Here is a 23,848-nt window from a genome sequence, read left to right on the forward strand (position 1 = left end):
AAAAAAGAGCTGGGCTCATTAGAGCGAATCCTATGTTCCTAGGCCTCTGAGGAGGTAACACTGTATAAATGGAAAATGTGATTGCAGAAGAGCAGGGCATCTACAATCGGTTCCTTACATCCTTCCCACTCTGCAACCGCTGAACAGCTGAGTTTTGTTTCTTTATTATTCTGAGCATCAGTAAGTCCATCTGACTTCCCTTGTCTTCTTTTCAGATGGTGAGACTCAAGTTAGCTTGGAATTAATGATTAACAGTTGCTATTTGAAAGTGTGGTTGAGTGCAGCTTTGGCCAGCAGGCATCCTAATTGCCAACTGCTAAGGCACAAGGGCAAATTCAAGTTCTCTAAGCCTCTCGGTGTGTCACTTGTTTAAATACACAGTAAAATGAAAGAAAATAATTAATGCATTGAAAAAGCCAGCACCTCTACCAAGGTATGTGCTTGATATGCAAAGATTTTTAAGGACTTTCACAGGCATGCTGTACAAAGAGATGATGTTACATCACACTGGGAACCCGTTAAAAGTAAATATTAAAGTTAAGTGAACATTACCTGCAAAAACTCATTTAGAGGAGGATGGAAATCATTTTGGAAAAAGAAAGACATTCTTATTAAGAATTGCAGCAAACAAGAAGTTTCAGGTATGATTTCAAAAATTATTTAAGATTTGCCTTAAGCAGTTATTCCTTGAAGTGCCTTTTTCTATTGTACCATGGGGTTAAAATTTTTTTTTTACAATAGACGATTGATTTTTACAATGTGTCTGATTTAACATTTTGGAGGTTTTTAGTTAATATCCATAAGCAATATGGGAGGAGATGCAGAATGGAAGAAAACTAATAGCTTTTACACAATAGCAAGTACTTTACAAATAAAAAAGGTATTCAAGAGCAGTATGAACAAATCAGAAGACTTGATTTGTCTCACAGACAGCAGGTTTTTCACAGAGCTGTCAGGTCAGTGCTTTGAGGGAATAAGTACATGTATAGGTGACCAAGACACACTAGGAATAGATCTGTAAAATAATTTTTAAATTATAAAATTTTGTTAGTAAAAAATCATTTATAGCTTCTTTGATAGACTTAGAAAAGATAGAAAGAAAGGAAATGAATTACAGGAGAAGATAAAAATGGAAACACTGGGATGGGGAGAGCGTCAGATGATGGCCATGAGAAATGTCTGATTAATAGCGAGCTGGAGGTGGAGGAGAGGGAGGGAAGGGAGAGAAAGAGAGGCCCCTTCCCTCTCATTCCCTGGTTTTTCCCAACCATGAACGTGTTGACCACCACACGTACGACCACGCTGAGGAACGTGCTAGGGTTGGGGGAAGATAAAATTCACCTTTATGACAGGAGCTCTGTGAACACTATTGAATTAACTACTCCTCTCCTTCCGTATTCCTTGTAAACTCTGATGTCAGTAAATTAATTACAAATTCACATTTTATGTTCTAAACACATGCACATTTTTCTTTTTGTAGGATGACTTTATTATATCAAATGGTACATTTCATTTTCTTTGCCTCAGTATCTGGTGGTAAGTAGAGCTTTATCTTTAGTATGGACTGGAAATAGCTTGGTTCCCTGACTTGTGGATTAGAAAACTGGAGGGCATAAGCCCAGAGAGGAGAATCACACTACTGTCCCCTTAGGTGTGGGAGGATTCCATGCCATCTACTCCAGGGATGGAAATAAAGTCCTTTTATTTATTTTCTGCTTAAGCCTTTAGGGTTTTTCAAAGCAGGGAAGGAAATTGAAGTGAAGGAATTGTTCATGATAGTAAGAATCTATGTCTATTTCTATATCCACATCCATTCTATATTTATATCTAAATCTACATCACATATTTATTTTTTTATTTTATTTTTTTTATAAATTTATTTATTTATTTATTTTTATTGGCTGTGTTGGGTCTTTTTTTTTTTTGCTGTGCACAGGCTTTCTTTAGTTGCGGTGAGTGGGGGCTACTCTTCATTGTGGTGCGCAAGCTCCTCATTGCCATGGCTTCTCTTGTTGTGGAGTACAGGCTCTAGGCGTGTGGGCTTCAGTAGTTGTGGCACATGGACTCAATAGTTGTGGCTCATGGGCTCTAAAGCACAGGCTCAATAGTTGTGGCACACGGGCTTAGTTGCTCCACAGCATGTGGGATCTTCCTGGAGCAGGGATCGAACCCGGGTCCCCTGCATTGGCAGGCGGATTCTTAACCACTGTGCCACCTAGAAAGCCCTACATCACACATTTAAATGATATTTGAGAGCAATATTAAAAAGAAGTCTGATTTGCCTTACTGATTAGTCAATTTTCCATAAAGCAGTCAGTTCAATGTCACACACACACACAAGCAGTTTTGGACTGAAAACTGTCCGCCAAAATGTCCAAAAATGCAAATATTCCTACACAGATTATGCATTTCAGTAATTTAACCACTGCTGTGAATTCTCTACTTTACATCAAATCCTGAAAATTTGTTCTTTGTTGAGTAATAATGAAAATATGACTTATCAAAACTTTGGGACGTAGCTGAAGTGGTGCTGAAATCAAGCATGTACACTTACACGCATGCATTAGAATAGGGAAACGGTAACAATTAATGATGTAAGAATCCAGTTTAAGAAGGTGGAAAGAGAATGGCAAATTAAATGCAAAAAAAAACTAGACAGAAGAAAATAAAACAGAAATTAATTAAATGAAAAACAAACATATATTAGGAAAAGTTAACTTGGTCACAGTCTCCAAAGCGTTTTATAAGGTCAGTGTAATCCTGATACCATAACCTGACAAGGACATTGAGACAGGGATAATATGACATATTGACAAATCATAGGCCTTTTTTCCTTGTGAACCTAGATGCAATGATCAGAAACAAAAGAATTATCAAACATAACCCAGCAGTATGTTAAAAGAAAACCAAAAAGGATGATTACATTGTGACAATTTGGGGTTTATTCCAGGAATTAAAAATTAGTTTAGTGTTCAAAAATCAAGGGATGAATCACTTCTAGGCGTACACCGGAAAGAAACTAAAGCAGAGGCTCAAAAAGATATGTTCATAGCAGCATTATTCACAATAGCCAAAGAGTGGAAGCACTTCAAGTATCCCTCAACAAATGAATGGATAAACAAAATGTGGAATGCACACGTTAATAATGAAATATCATTCAGACTTAAAAAAGGAAGGAAGTTCTGACACATACTTCAAAATGGAGGAACTTTGAGGCTATTGTGCTAAATGAAATAAGCCAGTCACAAACCAACAAATACTGTATGATTCTATTTTTGTAAGTTATATAGAGTTGTCAATTTCATAGCGATAGAAAGTAGAATGGTGGTTGCCAGGGTTTTCGGGGAGGAGGGATGGGGAGTAAGTGTTAAAGGGTACAGACTTTCAGTTGGGGAAGATGAAAAAGTTCTGGAGATGTATATGTTACCACAATAAAAAATAATTTAAAATTTATACATGCAGAAAAAATATATGATAAAATTCCACTTACAATAAAAATTCTTAGCAAACCGGAAGTAAAAGGAGACTTCCCTTGTCTGTTAAAGGATATCTTTAAACAGACAAAAGTCTAAACCAAAAATCTTCACAAAAAGCTTGCGTGAAATATTGAAAGTTTTTCCTAGGAATTGAGAATAAGACAAGAATAGTCACCATTACTTACCTTAAACATTATACTGGAGGTCCTAGGCACTGCAATAAGAAAAGAAAAGAAATAAAAGGTAAAGGATGAGAAAGAAATAAACTCTCATTGTTCATGGAAGATTATTATGTCTCTAGAAAAATCCAAAACAACCAACACACAAATTAGTTGAGTCAATAAATGATATGAGCCAGAATTCTGGAATACGAAGTCAATATACAAAAACAAGCACTTTTTAGTTCACCAAAAAACAGATTAACCAGTTTTTACTGGCACTGAGAAGCAGTGTTTGGATTTTGAAAATCAATCTGCCTTGTAAAATTAAATGATCCAATTAGTAGGCAGTAAATTTTAAGAAATACAGCACCTATATTAAACATATAAAATCTGTTTAATTTACAAATCATTAATAAGCTTCTTAAAAGTAACCTTTTAAAATATCATGCTTGCTTTGCCCCAAGACATGGGATTTCTTTGGTCAATGGGACTATTTTGAGGTGCGGTGCGAATAGACCCTTCATTTACGGAGGCTGCCGTACAGGTTCCTTAGAAGCAACACAGAGCTTGGGGAGAGGAGGAAGTTTCTGTTCACTCCCAGGTCATTCTTGAGAGCTGCCAATTTGGGAGAAAATCATGTTATGTGCAGAGGTTATAGGTGGGTAATAGAGAAGGCATATGGGTGGGTTTGGAGGAGAGTCTGTGGCGGGATGCTTGACCCTCCTCTCCCGTGGGTCCCTTCGCAGTTTACTGAACTGGACTCCATCCTCAGAATAATGTTTTAAAGAAATGAAGTGAAAATACATAGGATTACCAAAGAAATTATATTTAAATATAGTTAGTTAAAATGTAAAAAATACATATATATAAATAGATATGCTTCTTATTAAACTTTATGTCATAAGATTTAGTGGTGGGTCTAAAACTGCCTAGTAATTACCATCAAACTAGTGATGAGTAATGATATTTTGAGATATCTACAACTGCGGTGTTTTTTTTTTTTATTTTATTGTTTTTAATTTTAAAACAAGTTATTGAGGTAAAATTCACATAACATGAAATTAACTTTTATATTATTTTATTATTTATTTTTTAAAAATTTTTTAATTTTTTTTTTCCCTTTTGATCTTTATTGGAGTGTAATAGCTTTTCACTGTTGTGCCCATTTCCCCTGTACAACAAAGTGAATCAGCTGTATTTATACATGTATCCCCATATGCCCTCCCTCTTGAACCTCCCTCCCACCCTCCCTGTCCCACCCATCATCGAGTTGATCTCCCTGTGTTACGCAGTTGCTTCCCACTAACCATCTATTTTACATTTGGTAGTGTATAAATGTCAGTACTACTCTTTCACTTTGTCCTGGCTTCTCCTTCCTCCCCCATGTCCTCAAGTCAGTGTTTTTAAATCTGTGATTTTTATTATGACAAAGGCACAGATACTGTGAACACTACTGCAGTTTGTTCTTACATTAATAACGGAAAGAGATGCCACATTTGAGTTAGAAGTTAATGAAAATAAAGATGAAATTTCCCTGCATTTAAGTCCATGGATTACATAATCCTATAAGCCTCTAGTGATAATTTCTACTGTTTTTTTATTTGTATACTTTTCCATATATTTATTGGTATGTTGGTTATTACTGTAATAAGAATTAGTTATTTTTAACTTTATTTTATTTTTGCTACAATAAATTTGAGTGATATTTTATTCTGCCCAAATATTTTTTTTGTTATATATTTATTTTTATATTAAGACCAAGAGTTATATTGTAGTATTTGTCAATAAAAATATACCAAGATTAAAAACTACTACACTTTTATTCAGTGACTAAGTAATAATGACCTAAAAATCCACAATCTGGAATATTTTATATCTCTTTCTAGAAACAGAAGAAAATTTTAATTTTGTGCAATTTAGCTTTGTTTGTATTTTTAACTTACTTATGGTTTCAGTGGAAGGGGATGCAATAATTTTTCAAAGAGTCTGAAGTTCCTGTTCCTGCCTGTTTATTTACTTGTTTGGTTTTTATTTTTCTTCCAGTTTTACTGAGGTATGATTGACATACAGCACTGTATAAGTTTAAGGTGTACAGCATAATGATTTTACTTACACACATTATATAGTGCTTACCACCGTAAGTTTAGTAAACATCTATCATTTCACATAGATACATTAAAGAAATCGAAAAAAGTTTTCTCTTATGATGCAAACTCTTAGGATTTACTTTCTTAACAACTTTCGTATATAACATACAGCAGTGTTAATTACACTCATCATGTTGTACCTTACATCCCCAGTACTATCTTATCTCATAACTTGAAGTTTGTACCTTTTGACTTCATCCAACTCCCCTTTCCTCCAATGTCCGCCTCTGATAACCACAAATCTGATCTTTGTTTGTTTTTGAAGTATAATTGACCTATAAGACCATATTCGTTCCTAAAAAAAAAACAAAGCAAATGAATAAACATGACAAAACAGAAACAGAGTCATAGAAAAACAGAACAAACAGGTGGCTGCCAGAGGGAGACAGGGTGAGGGGAGAAGAGAAACAGGTGAGGGAGGTGAAGAGGTGCAAACTTCCAGTTGCAAAATAGATGAGCCACAGGTATGACATGTGCGGTGTGGGGAACATAGTTAGCAATTGTGTAATATCTTTGTCTGGTGACAGATGGTAACTAGACTGGCGATGACCTTTTTGAAATGTACAGAAATATTCAATCACGGTTGTGTGACAGGAACTAACATAGTGTCGTAGGTCAATTAAACCGGTCCATTTAAAATAGGGCAGTGATGTAGTACGTTATCACATCCAGGGCCATCGAATGCTACCCGAAGATGATCACTGTGGAGCCTTGGTTTCATACACACATGGAGTTTAGACACAGAGAAGCGCTGGGGCAAGGGAAAAGCAGAGGCCGTTCTAGACCTGGAGGGGGTCCTCACGAGTAAAGATCTGAGAAACAAATCAGTTGCTCAGAAAGCGCCCGCGTCTCCAAGACAATCACTCAGGGGCACCATTCCATCATGTGCCATTTTGTGATTTTCTTTTCTATCTGGGGCTGCTGATCCAATAAATTAAAAGTGTTAATTGCCCTGATTTCCAAGTTCAGGCATATTTCCTGTTAAGTAGCCCTACTTCACTTGCCTTTGTGAGATTATTACCTGATTAGGTATGTGCCCACTAGAATCCAAAATAACATGTCGGTCATGTATTACAACACAGAGTGTGTGACCAAGCTGTTCCAAGATGCCTACTTTAAAGGAGGAGACATTAGTGTTGTTTTCACGCCAAACGCCAAGTACTGCCAAATAGTCTGCACCCACCATCCAAGGTGTTTGCTCTTCACTTTTATGGCTGAAACATCCGAAGATCCTACCAAGTGGTAAATGTTTGCTTTTCTACGTAGAGGAAATAGATTTTGCTTGACAGACAATTACCTACTATAAATTGCTGTCTACCATTTTATAAAGTTTAATGTTAACAATTAGAAAATGTATTTTCCTTCAATTGAAATATTAAGTATTACAGAAAAAGGGGGAGTGTTTAGGCAGGTCAGGAGAAACAGACATGACCCTTAGTGTGGACTTTCCAACCTCTCTTGTGGTCTCAATATTAACGATACTTTCTCTCTGATTTCTTTCTCCTTTAATGCCCGTTAGTTATTTTGTTCGTTGCTTTTCAGTTGATTATTGACACTTGATATTATTTAAACTGGTACTTTCCCTCAATTATTTTATTGGGAAAAAAGTCATTATTTATAAAGGTAATTTGAAAGAATAGTACAGTCATTTCCTATCACTCCCCCCAAGACTTTTTGCCATTTTTGTCTTCCCTTTTACGTGTGTGTAGATGTCTAACCATTTGAAATAATCTGAAACCATCATAACACTTCACCCCTAAATATTTCAACACACACTATCTTACACAAGACATTAAACATTAACAAGAATCCCTTTATATCATCTCAATTGTCCCCCAAGTGTAATTTTATAGCAATTAACCAGAATCTTATCAAGATTCACAAATTACATTTGGTGGTTTTGTCTCTATAGTCATATTCTTAAAAATTTTAGGAAATTCCACCCACCATTTTTGTTTCCATATCGAGCTTGAAAATGTAACAATAAAGCTTTACTGCCGAGTGAAGTTATCAACATCTTTGTACATTATGGCTGTAGTCATAGTATTTACATAGTGCCCTGAACTTATAAAATTTACTATTCTAGAATCTATAGCGAGATTGGCAAACTTTTCTTAACAGGCAGAGAGTAAATATTTTAGGCTTTGTGTGTCCAGAGGTAAAATCAAGGATATTATATAAATACTTACCTAATGATTTAAAATGTAATCATTAAAAAGTATAGAAACCATTCTTAGCTCATGAACTATACAGAAACAGGCAGAGAGCTGCATTTAGCCAATAGGCCATAGTTCACCCACTGTTGTTTCCTGTTAGGAAGGAACATTATGTGCGATCTTTTCAATGTCGAGATATTGGAATGAAAAACAAACTCACAGTCTTGCTAAGAATATATTTGTTTTGGCACGAGATAGAGGAGTTTGTTTCCTTCTCTTTGATTCTCTGTGGGCTGACTTTTAAGACCCATGTTTTTAAAACACAGATTTTCACCCAGTAATGTTTTTTTAAAAAACAGGTTTACTTGCATCCTGAAAGACAGTGTTACAGAAACACTGCCAATGGTGAATATGATGGGAGCAATTTCTGGATATTCTTCCAAGCAATGCTCGGACCAAATAAGTGGTAAGATGTCTTGCTAGACTTGATATATATTAGTTACTGTGAGGTGTATATGCAGTTATATCAGGTATGGTTTTATGGCTATGAAATAAAACCCTGCTATATGGAAACAAAGTCTGCTAATGAAGTTCTTTCCACATAGAGTAAAAACTAGTATACATGCATGTCCCCCCGTTACAGTTCATTAAAATTTATCTCAGAGGATTATATCTAACTACATCCGTTCATCATTCATTTATATTCCTTTCCTTCCCAGCTTAAAGTTTTAAAGTCCTTATTAACTATATTAATTCAAATTTAAAGGAAGCAGCTATAAAGGTTGAGATGACACTTGTCTTCATGGTGAAATATTCAATAGATACTTGAATAGGTTAATTAATGAATCAGTCCATCAGTGGAGTTAAGAAGACAAGAGATGCCAGTTCATAAAATTGAAGCAGAAATGTACAAGTCTGATACTGCTGCAGTACAAGAAGGACACTGGCACTCTCTTACTTTTTCCATGTGAGAGTAGGAATTAAGCAGATTAAAATAAAACTAGAGGACTTCCAAGAAAAGTTGGTGAAAGAGTTGAAAGAGGAAGTCTGGAGGGACAGTTGCTAAGACAGAATTATCAGTCTTGCCCCCAGAGACCGGCATATAACCATATTTTCTGATTTTATTTTCAGCTTGCAACAAAGAGATTTATGTGGGCCTACACATGAAGGGCATGAACCACAATAGCTCTATTACCAAGAGTGCTCAGGAATGCCAAGAGAGGTGTACGAACGACAGGCACTGTCACTTTTTTACATTCGCCACAGAGCACTTTTCAAGCGTAAAGCATCGGTGAGTGAGCTGTGGACTGAGCTCAAGGATCTTAGATTATCCGATGGAAAACAAAATGGGATTTTTTTTTCCATCAACTTGATGCCAAAATTTATTTTTAATTCCTACAAGGCAATTCTATGATAAGTACTTACAGCTTTCTTGATGGAAAATGCATTTAAAGTCCAACTTGGATGCATTTCATTTTATAGTACACAGTCTGTCTTTCAATGACGCTTATAAAAAATGTTTAATCCATCTCCTAGCTAATTTAAAGAGCGCTACATTTTTAAATTGGCACTTTTGAAACAGTTGTAATGGTCTGACAGTTCCATTCTCAGCCTAAAGGATGTTACAGTATGAACCTATAGAATCAGAAAGAAAAAGCTACTCAGATTTCAATTAACAGTTCCCCGCCTGAGACAAAATAACTGAAACCTATGTGAAATATTTTTTAAACTTGCTCCCTACCAGCTTTAGAAATATTCCAGGGATAAATCTGCTGTGTAAGAATATAAAAGGATCTGATCTGTAATTGATTAATCTTTTTTTCTCTTAAAAAATATATTTAGGGAAAAATATCATTCACCTTTTTTTTAAAGAAATATTTGAGATGTTTTGGATTTGTATAGGAAATTACATTTATCTGAAATCCAACAATGAAAGAAAAGTTCAAATGACTAGTATTTGGATTTTAACATTCTGCTCTACACATTCACAAAAAGGAGAGGAGTGGAAATAAAGCATCAAAGCTTTATTTAAAGAAAAGCAATGATAACAGAAAATGAAACCCTCAAATTAATAATTAAGCTTTCATGGCTTTTCTTTAGCTCAGCTCAAACTATACCTTTTTATATATTTTATGTCTAAGATTCAATGCAATGTGAAGAGAAGTCAGGATATCAGGAGTTGCTAGGTATTATAAAAAAGTTAAAATGCTAAAATTGAGAAGAGCTTGAGAAGTCATCTATCCCTTCACCTCTACTCTTCATGTCACCACCCATCCAAAGCTGTCATTTTACTGATGCAAAAATAAAGTTGACAAAATTCACAGGACCACCAGCTCCTGGCAGAGTTGGGACTCAAAATCAGCTGTCCAGCCTCTCAGATCAATACTTTAGCTGGGCATGATAGCAATTCTTTAGCTATCATGTCCAGGCCGTCTCTAAATGTGAATTTCTTGTTATCTTATGTTTTCCCTTACTTGCATTTGGAGGCATAAGATATTTTTCCATTTTGGTCTTTATTCAGTAACGTTTGTCTGTTGAAGTACAGCCAAACAGGGACACCAACCAACATAACGAAGCTCAGTGAAGTGCTGTCTGGATTCTCCTTGAAGCCCTGTGCGCTTTCTAATCTGGGTAACTATTATTTTCTTAATGAGGTAGTTTAGCCATTAAACAGTAGGTGCTGATTATGTGTTCGATGGGCATAACTTAGGATTCCAATTTGTGCTCACTGATGAAATGGACCCAATGATCTTTTACCTTCTTCGTAGGAAAAAATTCATTATGTTCTAATAATAAAGCTTATATTTGAATTTAAAGCTTAAAACAATCACTTCAGTAGTGAATCAGAAAGAGAAAAACAAATATCGCATATTAACATATATATGTGGAATATAGAAAAATGGTACAAATCAACTGGTTTGCAAGGCAGGAATAGAGACACAGACGTAGAGAACAAACACATGGACACCAAGTGGGGAAAGCGGGAGGTGGGGGGGAATGGGGGGGATGAATCGGGAGATTGGGATTGCCATATATACATTACCAATAAGAAAAAAAATATCAAATTGTACACTTTTAAAAAAATATTTAAAAAAATTAAAAAAATAAAATAAAATGCTGCAAAGTATCCAGCCTCACACTGAAGCAATCCACCACAGAGAAGCAATCATTGAAATGATGATTAAAATATAATGTAGACATATATAATTCATCCAACTCTGTTGCTTGTTTGCTGTGTATCCTTGGATCAGGTATTAAACTTCCCTGAGCCTTAAAAAAAAACTCACTTCAGTTATCCTATTTTTAAAAATGTAAAAGATTTTGGGATAAACTAACTTTCAAAGATTATTATTAAGACCATGTTTCTTTAGCGTAATTTTAGGTTCGCAGCAAAATTGATGGGACGGGATAGAGATTTCCCATATACCCCCAGTCCAGACACATGCACAGCCTCCTCTATTACCAACAACCCCCACTAGATAGTACATTGGTTACAATCGATGAACCTTCAGTGACATATAATCACCCAAAGTCCATAGTTTACATTACGATTCACTCAGAGTTTGTACATTGTACGGGTTTGAACAAATACATAATGGCATGCTTCCATCATTAGAGTATCATTCAGAATATTTTCACTGCTTTAAAATTCCTCTATGTGCTGCCTGTTCACCCCTCCCTCATCCCCCAACAGACTTTTTATATGGCGTTTACAAATACCACGAGTGGGATTTTACCTTTACCGATGCTACTGGCGAACTGACTTTCTACGTATGGCTTCTTTTGTTGCACAGCTTGTATTAGGGATATTTTCCCTGGAACAATGTTTGCAGACAGTAACATTGACACTGTCATGGCTCCAGATGCCTTTGTCTGTCGCAGCATTTGTACTCACCATCCCAGTTGTTTGTTTTTCACCTTCTTTTCTCAAGAATGGCCAACAGCATCTGAAAGGTAAGGCGCTAAGATGACGTGTCATGTGCTATCTTTTAAAACAGTTGGTCAAAACCCACCATTAAAAATTCTGAGCAACTACAAATTGTATCTAAATGTCTGTCTAGGATAAGCAAAAGTTGCAAAGAAGAATTCCTAGCTCCTCTTTCTTTCCATTCTCCACCTACTGACTGCATATCCAGCGTTCCCCAGGACTCCTGCTTTTCTTCAGGTTAGGGAGGTCTCTGCCTTCAGTAGCGGGAGAGGTGCCAGCTCTGAATGGAAGGAAGAAAGTAAGGATGGTCACTGAGAGGCATCTTAGTCCGATGCCTGGTTTAATATCATTGAACCTGGAGCAGAAAGAGCTGGAACTATCAGTGACCCGTCAAATCCAAAGTGCAGAGGGGTGGAAACGACGGCCTTCTTCAACAGAATCCTGGGTAACGGTGGAGGAAGGTTTGAGAATTTAGACCCTGTTTCCCTACTGATAGGTATTAACACAGGAAACCATAAAGAAGCACAGGAAATTGCTATGATCATCAAGGGGATGTTTGCTGGGGTCGCTGTCCCTCACTAACAAAACTCACTAGAAGGAGAGGAAACCTTAAGATTGTTGGCTAAAGAATCTGGACCGCATGTATTATCTGAATCTGAATTCTCAGAGCCCTTGTCATTTGCTTGACATGGCTGGTCATTGTTGGGGAGAGTGTCCCCCAGAGCTATCCAGCCATAGTAAGCCTCTGAGTTCCTGTTTATCAAGAAAGACGGTTTTGTTTTGTTTTTTAATCAAGTAAGGATGTAATTCCAGAAGGATTCAATACTAGGTTTGTCACATGAGAATATATCTGTTACTTTCATTTTCTCAACATGGTTCTACATGCAGGGTTAGTAAACTCGGTAGATAAAAACTGTGCACTGCTTGGGCCAGAGTGGAAGTAAAAGAAAAGTGATCAGATTGGAATATATTATCAATATAGGGCCAATAAGATTTGCTGATGGATTGAATGCTGGCTGTGAAGGGGAGAGTCAGTGATAGCTCCAAGATTTTTGGCCCAAGAAAATTGGAAGGATGGAAATGCCAATGAAGAGGTGGGGGAAGATTTCCTACAGAGATGATTTCAAGAAGGAATCTGTGCCTGGTAGCCATTCAGAGAGAAATATTGAATTGGTGATTAGAAAGAGAAGTCTGGAATTAAGAAGAGAGGTTTACGTTTAGATCTGTGTTTAGGTATCACCAGGATAAAGCTGGTAATTAATGCCATTGAAACTGGTGAGGTCATCAAAAATTGAATGCAATCAGAGAAGTAAGGAGGTCAAAGATTGAGCCTTGAGGCACTGCGAGTTTCAGAACTTAGAAAGATGCCTTTGAAATGTGTTATTGTGTCTTAATCACTGCTCTTTTTCTTTTTTATTCCTTTTATAAAATTCCCAATCAATACCTATAAGAGGAGCAACACATTTAATCCGCATTACAGGGTGAGAGAGGACCATGGGTGCTACAAGCTAAGACCTGGCTTCTTAAATTTAATGAATATTAAATAAAACTAAATATTCATTTCCTCAGCTGTATTAGCCACATTACAAGGACTCAGCATATGGCTGGCCGGTGGCTATTGTATTGGCTGGCATAGATGTGGAATATTTACTTCATTGCAGAAAATTCTGTTGGACTGCACTGCTCCAGACTGTGATTTTGTGCGAATTAGGGAAAGTTACTTCCTCCCAGAAAGATGCTATCTGGGTGTGGAGCCCATGGTGGATTTCGCTTATCCCTAAGCCTACAGCAACTTTGGGTAGCAGATTTCTAGGTAGCATGAAAATTCTTGAATTGTTGAGATAGTCTATGAGAGTTGAGGGAAAGGAAGTAAAAAAGGATGGTGCTAGGCACAGTGAGGTTGAATAGAGCAAGCTCAGAAAACTTAGAGGCAGTTTGGAAAACTTGTCTACAACCTATGGATCATGGAGTCTGACTCACTGATTTATGAAGAGTACTTTCAAAATGAGGACACCTTCCCTATTACATGCCAACAGCAGCTGACTTCTATATGTGCTGTGAAAATGTCTTCCCCTCTGATATGTTTTATATGACATCTATATGTTTCCCTTTTTTACTGTTAGAAATCTGTGTCTACTTAAAACATCTATAAGCGGATTGCCAAGCACACGCATTAGAAAGAACAAAGCTCTTTCTGGTTTTAGTCTACAAAACTGCCGGCACAGTGTCCCAGGTAAACCATGAAACCTCTTTCTCCTCATTGAGAATCAACAAATGTGAGCTAGTGTTTCACGTCTCTCATCTGATACATGCCTTGCTGTCTAGTGTTCTGCCATTCTTCATTCTACCGTGACACTGAATTCTTGGGAGAAGAACTAGACATTGTGGACATGGACGGGCACGAGGCCTGCCAGAAAACATGTACCAACAGCATCCGTTGCCAATTTTTCACCTATTCGCCATCTCAAGAGTCTTGCAACGGAGGGAAGTAAGACGTATGACGAGTTCCACAGATGCTCCCGCCCCATCTCGTTGGAGAGGGGGCATTATGTTTATACCATTTTGTTTCCAACCTGCAGGGGTAAATGCTACTTAAAACTTTCTTCAAATGGATCTCCAACTAAAATACTTCCTGGGAGAGGAAGCATCTCGGGATATACATTAAGGTTATGTAAGATGGATAATGGTGAGTGTGTGTCCCTTGAAAAAATACACTTGAAGGAGTTATTTTATACCAAGGATGTCATGACTAAGAGAGTCAATAGTAGCCACAGAGGGGAGGAAATTAGTAAAGTAATGAACTTAAAGGAAATTTATTTTCACCATTATCACTCAGGCTGTCCTATTTTAAAGGTAAATATTGGGCTTTGACTAAACTCTGCGTTGCCTGGCATTCATTGAATATGTGTTATAATTTGGTGCATTTATATAACTGGTATTTCCCAGTGAGACTCAGGCTCAGCCAGCATTTTTATGTCTGATTGTTGTTACCAAGGTCAATAATCTTTATTATTATCCTTTATAATTGAAATAATCTGCATCTTGGTTAATCAGATTAGTCATTTTCTTTCTATTGGCTGTTACTTGATCTTTAATTTAAATATAAATAATCATCATATGTTTGGAAAATTACATACCTATGCAAGAAATACTCAAGTGACTCCTTCTCCAGGGTCTTTAGATTTCCTGCAAGTGTTCTGCGTATTTATGAATATTAGCAAAATTACAGTAAAACCTTATTAATTTATAACAATGAGTATGGTAGGGTGGAAATAAAAGATTGTCTATATTAAACAAGACTTATAATAACATAAAAATTATCATACACATCAGATCAGCAGTGCTTCCATTCCAGTGGCCACTTTCTGAGCATAGTAACAAAAGATGGTTTGGAGGCAAACAACACTGTGTAAGGGATGAAACGGGAAAGAGGCTCACACACACATCCTCCCTCAATTATCATAATACCCTATTATGACTTTAGTGTTCACTAATTTACATACTCTACGTGTTTTTAGACTTTTATTGCTTACTGCCCAATGTTATAATGCAGTATAAATTAAGTTGCAACTGAGATTTAATGAGTGAAACAGAAGTGACAATTATGCTTTGTAGTAGATTTCCAAGTATGAAAATCTTCTGTGTTAGAAATATTGGCTCTACTGAGAGGTGAATAAATCCTTAACTTCTGAATACTTGTTTTGTATAATAGAACATACAATATTGCTGTATATTGTGTCTAATACGACTATCCTAGCTGGGAAATTCTGCCTTCCTAGAGTTTAGAGGGACTCTGATGGGAACCTTCGGATAGCTCTAGCTTCTTTCAAAAGAGAGTCAATTGAGTTGTATCTCACACATCCTCTGTTTTTCTTACAATAAATTTACCTACAACAAGAAGGAGCATTTACAATCACTCTGTTGTCTTGGTACTACCAAGCAATAGAAAGGATGCAGCAGATTTTGTTGTTAGCGATGTTGACATAGTTTAAAAAATGGGAAACAGCACTTATACCTTTAATTACAGAATACATTCTCCACCCTCCTTCTTTCATTACGTTCTTTTCTAAAGAATCGTCTCTAGAGGTTACAGAATGAGTCAGGTGTAGATTGATAGCTAAAGAAGAAAAGATAAGGTAAAGGAAACTAAAATCTTATGTCTTTTTAGTGCACCTTCTGAAATAAGTGAAACTAGATAATTAGGTTTTGCTACATTATATTAGGTAAAATAATACCCTAGTATAAGAGGGAATATCTAACTGAACTGAGATGTTTCTCGTATCTTGTACTGTCATTGGTCTACACTATAACTTAACTTTGTGAAGATACAGAGTAATCTCTTAACACAAAAAGTAAGGCTAAACACAGGTGTTTGCAGCATTTCGTTTGAACTGAGAAACCAAATAGAACGAACACCAAGACCTATAACTCATCTTAATAAAGCCTTTATTTAGTTGTCCTTAATATATTTTAGCTACTGAGGATCTATTCATTTTCTAAGACAAGAAAGAAACAGAGGGGTGAGTTTGAATCAAAGTCCTTGGAAACATCAAGGGTTGACCAGTCTGTCAACAAGACCAAAGGGCAGAAGCAACTCACAAACAGAAGAGCAGCCAGGTTTGCATGTGGGTGGAGCCGCAGTGCCTGGGACCAAAGGGCAGCTGGAATGGAAGGGGATGGGGAGGAACTGGACAAAGGCTGCAAACTGAGTGGCAGGTGCTGAACTGTTCTTTGTAACAGTAGTTCTTGAATGTTCGCGGGGCAGATTAGAACTCAGATGAGTGGGGTCCGCTGCCAGAATTTCTGATTCCCTTGGTCTGGGGTGGGGGCTCAAGAATTTGCATTTCTAACAAATTCCCCAGTGATGCCATTGGTCAGGGGCCACACTTGAGCACCTATTGCTTTAAGAGAACCATTGGGGTTAGCACTTGATGGAGGGTAAGACTGCCTTGCATCCCAGATGAGGCATTACTTGGGGATGTGCGTTTACAAGGTGACTCACTCATTCAGTTTTTATGTGCACATTGTGCTTTGCCAGCTTGATTCTAAAGTGTCTTTAAGTCAAGGTCATGGTAAATTATTGAATCCAGGGAAGGTTTTCTTTCCTGAAAGAACATAACTACTGATGGAAATTGAAGATTTAGGAACCAGCTCATTGCAATCCTTCTGTTGCAGCATGTACAACGAAAATCAAGCCCAGAATCGTTGGAGGAACCAAGTCTGTTCTTGGAGAGTGGCCGTGGCAGGTAACTTTGCACACCACGTCACCCACCCAGAGACACCTGTGTGGAGGCTCCATCATCGGAAACCAGTGGATATTAACAGCTGCTCATTGTTTCAAAGAGTCAGTACCATTGCTGTTTTTACTCACACACCATGTTCATACATATATTAAATCTATCCCTAGTGTTTTAGTACATTCTAAAAGATGTAAATTATCCTATTTGCTAAATTAATGTTCTGTCTTTAGTGGGAAAAAAAAAGCAAAAAGGAAGACCCTCTCGTGTTCTACCAGCATCAGAACAGGTGAAGGAACATGGCTGTTTGACTCCATAATATTCCACTTTCCCAATTAAATGCATGCACATCCCCAGGGAAGTTCTGGTTATTTCCGATTAAGAGCATATCGCTTTCTGTGCACTGTCCTGGGCATTGGGTCCAGAACTAAACTCAAGGAGAATTTCCTGCTCCCTGAAACTAATTTCCCATTTATTCTCCCTCTTCTTCTCCCTCTCCCTGCCACCTCTACCTCCTCCTCCTCCTTCTTTTTCTTACTCTTCTCCTCCTCCTCCTCCTCCCTGTCCATCCCCCTCCCCCTCCCCTCCTCCTCCTCCTCCTTCTTTTCTTTCTCTCTCTCTCCTCTTTCTCCCTCCCTCCATCTCTCTCTCTCTGCGCTCTCCCTTTCTCCCTCCCTACATCTCCCATCTCTCTCTCTCTCTCTCTCTCTCTCTCTCTCTATCTTGCACTGTGTTTCCAGACACAGAAAGAATTTATTATACACCATCAAATTGGATTCCCTACTTAAGTCAATTTCAATATTGGCCAAACATAAAGACCCATCAGGAGAGCATGTAGCGTGTATGTATCCCAGGGAATTTTAGTTGGCTAAACTTCTTTGCACCTCAGTATTTTCTGGGTTATTGCCAGAGACAGTTTTGTGTTTTTGTTAGTTTATCAGTATGCAACTTATTCCTATTATAATTCAAAGAATCATTTGAGGTTAATAGTCTCCTTTACCTTTTACATAGGGGAAAATGGAGTCCCAGAAAGTCCAAGAGAATTTCTCAGGGTCACAGCCAATCAACACCAGCATTGAAACTAAAACGCAGAACTCTTCGTGTGTGTGTGTGTGCGCGCGCGCGTGTGTTGAAAGGCGGAAAAAGTATTTATTGACTTTTGTGTGTTTAATATAAGGCAAATGATAGCCTAGGACCTTCCATATAGGAGAAATATGGGGCTGAAAAATCTTAGCATAAAAATCACTTCTTTCTGCCTAAAAGCCCACCGCTGGCAGAAAATATTAGCTAGTTAGTAATATTCGGTTAAATAGCACAGTACTTCAAATGCTTGGGAATTATTTGGTAAAGGAATTTTCTTTTCCTCAATTGCTTACTCCTTAGGGTAGAGTCACCTAAAGTTTTGCGTGTCTATAGTGGCTTTTTAAACCAAACAGAAATAAAAGCGGATACATCTTTCTTTGGGGTTCAAGAAATAATAATTCATGATCAATATGAAATGGCAGAAAGTGGATATGATATTGCCTTGTTGAAACTTGAAACAACAATGAATTACACAGGTACGGAAAATTTTTGACAGAAAATTGTCTGCAGTGATGACGTAGACACGATGTTTCACACTCCCAGATTCATGGCCCAAGCCTGGCAATCTCTCCATGTGTTGTTATCATGAAAGGGGGAGGGACTGCAAACTGACATGCTTTCCCAATGACTTGCATCTTATTTTGGGGTGTGGGTGAAATGGTAAGTTTTCTCCAGGCTTCTTCAGATGCACACAATGACATAACTTTATAATATACTAGAATATTAAAGATGATTTATATTTCCCTTTTAAGGAAGAAAAGATTACATGTCAGAACAATGAAGCAATTTCTACAGGGTCACAGGCCTCGTAAGAGTGACGGAGTTAGAGGAGAGGGCTGTGGCTTGTCTCTCTTTTCCCTCATCCTGGGGTGTGTGATGGATAACGCTGAACATGAGGGATGAAAATGTATGACAAGGAGGCAAGAGACCCCGAATATAATAAATAGAGAATATACTCAATAATAGAACGTGAAAGAAGAGAGTCTTCCCTGAGAAAGAAGATGTATTTTGTTTCTGATACCTAAACTGTGATTTTTAAAATTTAGATTCTCAAAGACCCATATGCCTACCTTCCAAAGGAGATAGAAATGTGATGTATACTGAGTGCTGGGTGACTGGATGGGGGTACCAAAAATTGAGAGGTAAGAAATGATGTTCCTTTGTGTGGAAAGGTACATCTAAAAATGTAAGGACACCAGCTAAAGATACAGGACACCATTTCATCATAACCATTTCTGCTATATCAAGTCATGCAGCTAAAATGAGAGTAAAATAATAACATGATTCAATTGCAGAAAGCATATCAACAAAGATGGAAATACAAAATCACCCAAGTGAAGATGATACCTCACCTCTTTGACTGGAAACTTTAAATATGACCATCCCTTTAAAGGCTCATTATTTTTAATGAAGTTTAATTCGAAACCTAGCACTTTTCAGTAAATGTCTTAGCCTGTTATCCGATTATTTTCTTTGGGAAGTAATTCCAGTTAGCGCCATAATTAATTTTGAACTTAATTAACATTAACAAAATGGTACTCACAACAGTGAGAATAACATCTTCTCTACACTCTGTAATTATAAAAGGTCTATGAGATAAACCTAGCATTTTTTTTCCTTCTAGACTTTTAGATAGGTATGGTTTTGATTTTAAATAATATACTTATATTTACATGTATATTTATATTATATATATGTGGTTGTTCCATCAACAAACCAAAAATTTTTTTCAGACAAAATACAAAATACTCTCCAGAAAGCCAAGGTACCCTTGGTGACAAATGAAGAATGCCAGGCAGGATACAGAGGGCATAAAATAACCAATAAGATGGTCTGTGCAGGCTACAAAGAAGGAGGGAAGGATGCCTGTAAGGTAACTGTGTTCTCAGCCAATTGAATATACTCAAATTAGAATGTTTAATGCATTTTTAAATTTTTATTTATTTATTTATTTATTTATTTACTGCGTTGCGTCTTCATTGTGGAGTGCGGACTTTCTCTAGTTGTGGTGAGCAGGGGTTACTCTTTGTTGCGGTGCATGGACTCCTCATTATGGTGGCTTCTCTTGTTGCAGAGCATGGGCTCTAGGCACGCAGGCTTCAGTAGTTGCAACACGTGGGCTCAATAGTTGTGGGTTCTAGCGTGCAGGCTCAGTAGTCGTGGTGCATGGGCTTAGCTGCTCCATGGCATGTGGGATCTTCCGCAACCAGGGATTGAACCCGAGTCCCCTGCATTGGCAGAAGGATTCTTAACCACTGCGCCACCAGGGAAGACCCTAATGTATTTTTAAAGCAGTCTTCTATCAGTGAGCAGGGAACACAGTGGATTTGTTTTCCTTACCCTGAAATCTGCTGTGGGTAGACTAGGGGAAATAAAAAGAAATCTGGTTCTTTGAAGTTTATTAAAGGGCTAAGACAGAATTTTAGGCAAAATCACTGTGAGAAAAATGTATTTACGTTGAGAAGTGTCTGAACTGACCTGTGGGCCTTTTCTTTTCTCTGTTTGTTATAGGGAGATTCGGGGGGCCCCTTGTCCTGTAAACACAACGAGGTGTGGCATTTGGTAGGTATTACAAGTTGGGGTGAAGGCTGCGGCCAAAGGGAGCGGCCAGGTATTTACACCAACGTGGTTGAGTACGTGGACTGGATTTTGGAGAAAACGCAAGCAGCTTGAAGAGTCCCCAGATGCCATTGGACTCCCAGGAGGGGAAGACAGACTATTGCCTGGAAGGGGGTTTGGATTTCACCAAAGAAGACACTGCGCTATCACTTTCCTCCACAGGCTACTATTCTGAGACTGTAACAGATTGAAGGGGCTTGGAATTGATAAGAACACACCCAAACTGTCCTTCTCAAACTCCCCGTTCCACCACCACCAGAGGGTGATCAGCACCCAGTCTCCTCCTTGTTGGTTACACCTTTCCTGAGCCAAAGGAATGCTCTAAAGATGAAGATATTTGAAGATGAAAACATAGCCAGATAGACCAGAAAAAAATCAAGTAGTGGCACCAAAGGATCGGGTAGAACTGCTCTCAGAAACCACTGTAAAAAGATCTGTGAGATGAAAATTGGGAACCGGAGAAAATGGAAATAAGGGCAGTCACCATCAAATTGCAAGAGTCTGTGCTCTGCGTGCATGAACACATCTCTTTTCAAAAGAAAGAACTTGACTGAATTCGATGGCAGGTTTTCAGAATAATCAAGAATTCTTGTCATTTCATTTTTAGATATTTAAAAAAAAATTAGTTTGGGTAGAGACAAGCTATGAGTGAGTGTGAATGTGGACTCCAGAATTTCTATAAGGGAAAGGATTAAAAACAGCAGTTCACCTGAATGCGGGATCTTAGGGGATGAATCTTAAAGATGTTCTTACTTAGAAAACTATAGGTGCGTAGATTTCATATTTATTTGGCATAGTTCTGGGTAGGGGAGGGCTGATGAAGATGAGGAGTAAGCTAAAGACTTCCTAAGATAAGCTGCCTCTGTGAGTGTGGGTTTACAAATCTACATTTATAGATGGTAAATGTATTGGCCAGAAATCAAAGTAAAGGACATCCAACTGCAGGGGAAAACAATCTGGGAACAAATGGATGGTTACAGTAGCATCTTCATCATCTTCAAAGCAGCTCCCTGTCTTCTGGCTCCTGGGGTGTTGTGTTCCCTGTAGCGCAAATATTTACCCGGTGCCCGTTTCTGACGTTATTGGGCAATCTAGAATTAGCAGCGTCTCCACCAGTTTTCAACCCATGTCAACGACCTGTGTCAATTTTCAATCCAATACGCACAGTATTTATGGAGCAGATGGAGCTGGGGAGATACGGGGTGAGTCGATAAATATACCCCTACCTTCACGAAGCTTGCGGTCTAGTTAGCAGGAGCCACAAAATACACTAATCACACATGTATAACATGTATGATTTTTAATGGAAATGAGAGGGATGCACAGGGTTCTATGAGAAGTTAAGGAAGGAGAGAGTTTGGGGCATGTTCAGAGACTGGGGTAAAGAGGAATGTGTCTAAGGGAGACACAATTTAAAAAAAAGCAAACAAAGAAACAAACAAAGAAAACCTCCAAAATAAAAAAGACTGGAAAGGCATGAAGACCTTGGTTTGTCCTGCCTCATTAAAGACTCAGGGAAACTTTGATCCATGTTGACGAAGAGGCATGTCCCCAGCTGGTCCTGCTCGGACCCATCTCTCCCTTCATCCTCTGAGTCCTGCCTTGTCCTCTTGTGTTCCTTTCTTGTGGGCTTTTCCCACACCCTCCCTCAGTCTGGGTCAGAATGGGCCCTTCCCTGACCTTGTGTGAAAGAATTTTCCACATTCTGGTTAATATCTTCAACGTTCACAGTTAGAGAATTTACCCGCTGCCCTGAGGCTCCAGCAGCCGCGAAGGGTGGTGCTCTGTTGAGGTGGTGGTTTCCTTGCTCAGCCTGCCTCTCCACGAGATGTCCTGAGGCCGCCAGGTACCCGGGGAGGGCTTCTCTGGGGGCCTCTCCCGACATCCAACCCATTTCCCTCACGGGATGCATACACGGTGCTCATTCATCAGAGCGGGGCAAGCTGCCCTCTTTCCTTCTGTCCTTCCCCAGGCCGTCCACGAACTGAAATGAACTCTTCCGAGAAATTTTTCAATTAGGAATGTACGTGTGTGTGTGTGTGTGTGTGTGTGTGTGTGTGTGTGTGTGTGAGAGAGAGAGAGAGGGAGAGAGAGAGAATGAAAAGGAGTATTTCTGATAACCACAACACCTAACACTCACTCAGCCTCACTGCATCTCCTGATGATCCCTTACCTTCAGATGCACTTTTGGTTTCCTAGGGTTTCCAGAACAAATCGCCACAAACCGAATGCTTGAAAACAGCAGAAATTCTCTCTCCCACAGTCTGAAGGCTGGAAGCCTGAAATCAGGTTGTCAGTGGGGCCGTGCTTCCTCTGAGGCCCCCAGGGGAGGGTCCTCCCTGGCCTCTTCCAGCTCCGGTAGCCCCAGGCCCTCCTTGTGACAGCATCACTCTGATCTCTGCCCCATCTTCACATGGCCTCGTCTCCTGTGTCCCCCTCTTCTTATAAGGACACCAGTCGTATTGGATTAAGTGCCCACCCAAAGGTATAAAAATATGTGCTCCATGTAGTATAGAAATTATTGTCATTATGCATTTAATTCAGACTTTCCAAGAAGAGACTATATTCAAAGGGCCCCCTGCAGCAACGGGCACAGAACAGATATTCAGGAAAGAGTTCTCTCCCTTTTGCCCTTGAGGATCAGACAATTTAATCACAGATGTAGTAGTACCTGGGGGGATTCCCAGGTGGAGATTATGACTGTGTGTGCATGTGTTTGTTTTACTTGCTGCTTCTAAAGAGATGTCAGCATTAATCTTTTATCAGCAGGTTCCCCACTGCACCCAACACTCCCGGGGAACGTGTGCACACTTTGTAACCACAAGAAACTTTCAAAGGACACTGTGCTGTACCCAGGCAAAAATTTCCATATCCTGTGAGGATTTGTGGGTACCTATCAATGCTTGCACATTGTCAAATAAACAGTTTAGTGTCAGTCGTGACCTTGGTTGAGAAGTTACCTTAAAGAAGAATACAAAACCTTTGTCACTACATGGAAAACAGTATCAACCACAAATACAGGGTTTTTCTAAGTCTCTGCT

The 23,848-nt window shown here is 38.4% G+C and overlaps 1 protein-coding gene across 1 annotated transcript; it reads left to right on the forward strand.

Annotated features, from left to right (window-relative positions):
• Positions 1–564: 564 nt before the first annotated feature.
• F11 (coagulation factor XI) lies at positions 565–23,848 on the forward strand. Its single transcript, XM_057697843.1, has 15 exons — positions 565–641; positions 1,481–1,536; positions 6,867–7,026; positions 8,300–8,406; positions 9,072–9,231; positions 10,462–10,571; positions 11,735–11,894; positions 13,992–14,101; positions 14,194–14,356; positions 14,448–14,554; positions 17,044–17,212; positions 18,489–18,664; positions 19,235–19,330; positions 19,922–20,061; positions 20,700–23,848. The coding sequence occupies exons 2-15, from the start codon at positions 1,482–1,484 to the stop codon at positions 20,859–20,861; spliced, it is 1,875 nt and encodes a 624-aa protein (XP_057553826.1). The 5' UTR covers positions 565–641; position 1,481; the 3' UTR covers positions 20,862–23,848.

Source organism: Hippopotamus amphibius, chromosome 10 (assembly GCF_030028045.1).
Source record: "Hippopotamus amphibius kiboko isolate mHipAmp2 chromosome 10, mHipAmp2.hap2, whole genome shotgun sequence".
Taxonomy (NCBI): Eukaryota; Metazoa; Chordata; class Mammalia; order Artiodactyla; family Hippopotamidae; genus Hippopotamus; species Hippopotamus amphibius.

What these genes read in the sequence shown, in the direction of transcription:
- F11 (XM_057697843.1), top strand. Translation starts at nt 1,482, where the DNA reads ATGACTTTATTATATCAAATGGTACATTTCATTTTCTTTGCCTCAGTA. An exon ending in ATGCTCGGACCAAATAAGTG is followed by an intron (nt 8,407 to 9,071) that starts GTAAGATGTCTT and finishes TTTTATTTTCAG; the next exon opens with CTTGCAACAAAGAGATTTAT. An exon ending in GGGGTACCAAAAATTGAGAG is followed by an intron (nt 19,331 to 19,921) that starts GTAAGAAATGAT and finishes AATTTTTTTCAG; the next exon opens with ACAAAATACAAAATACTCTC.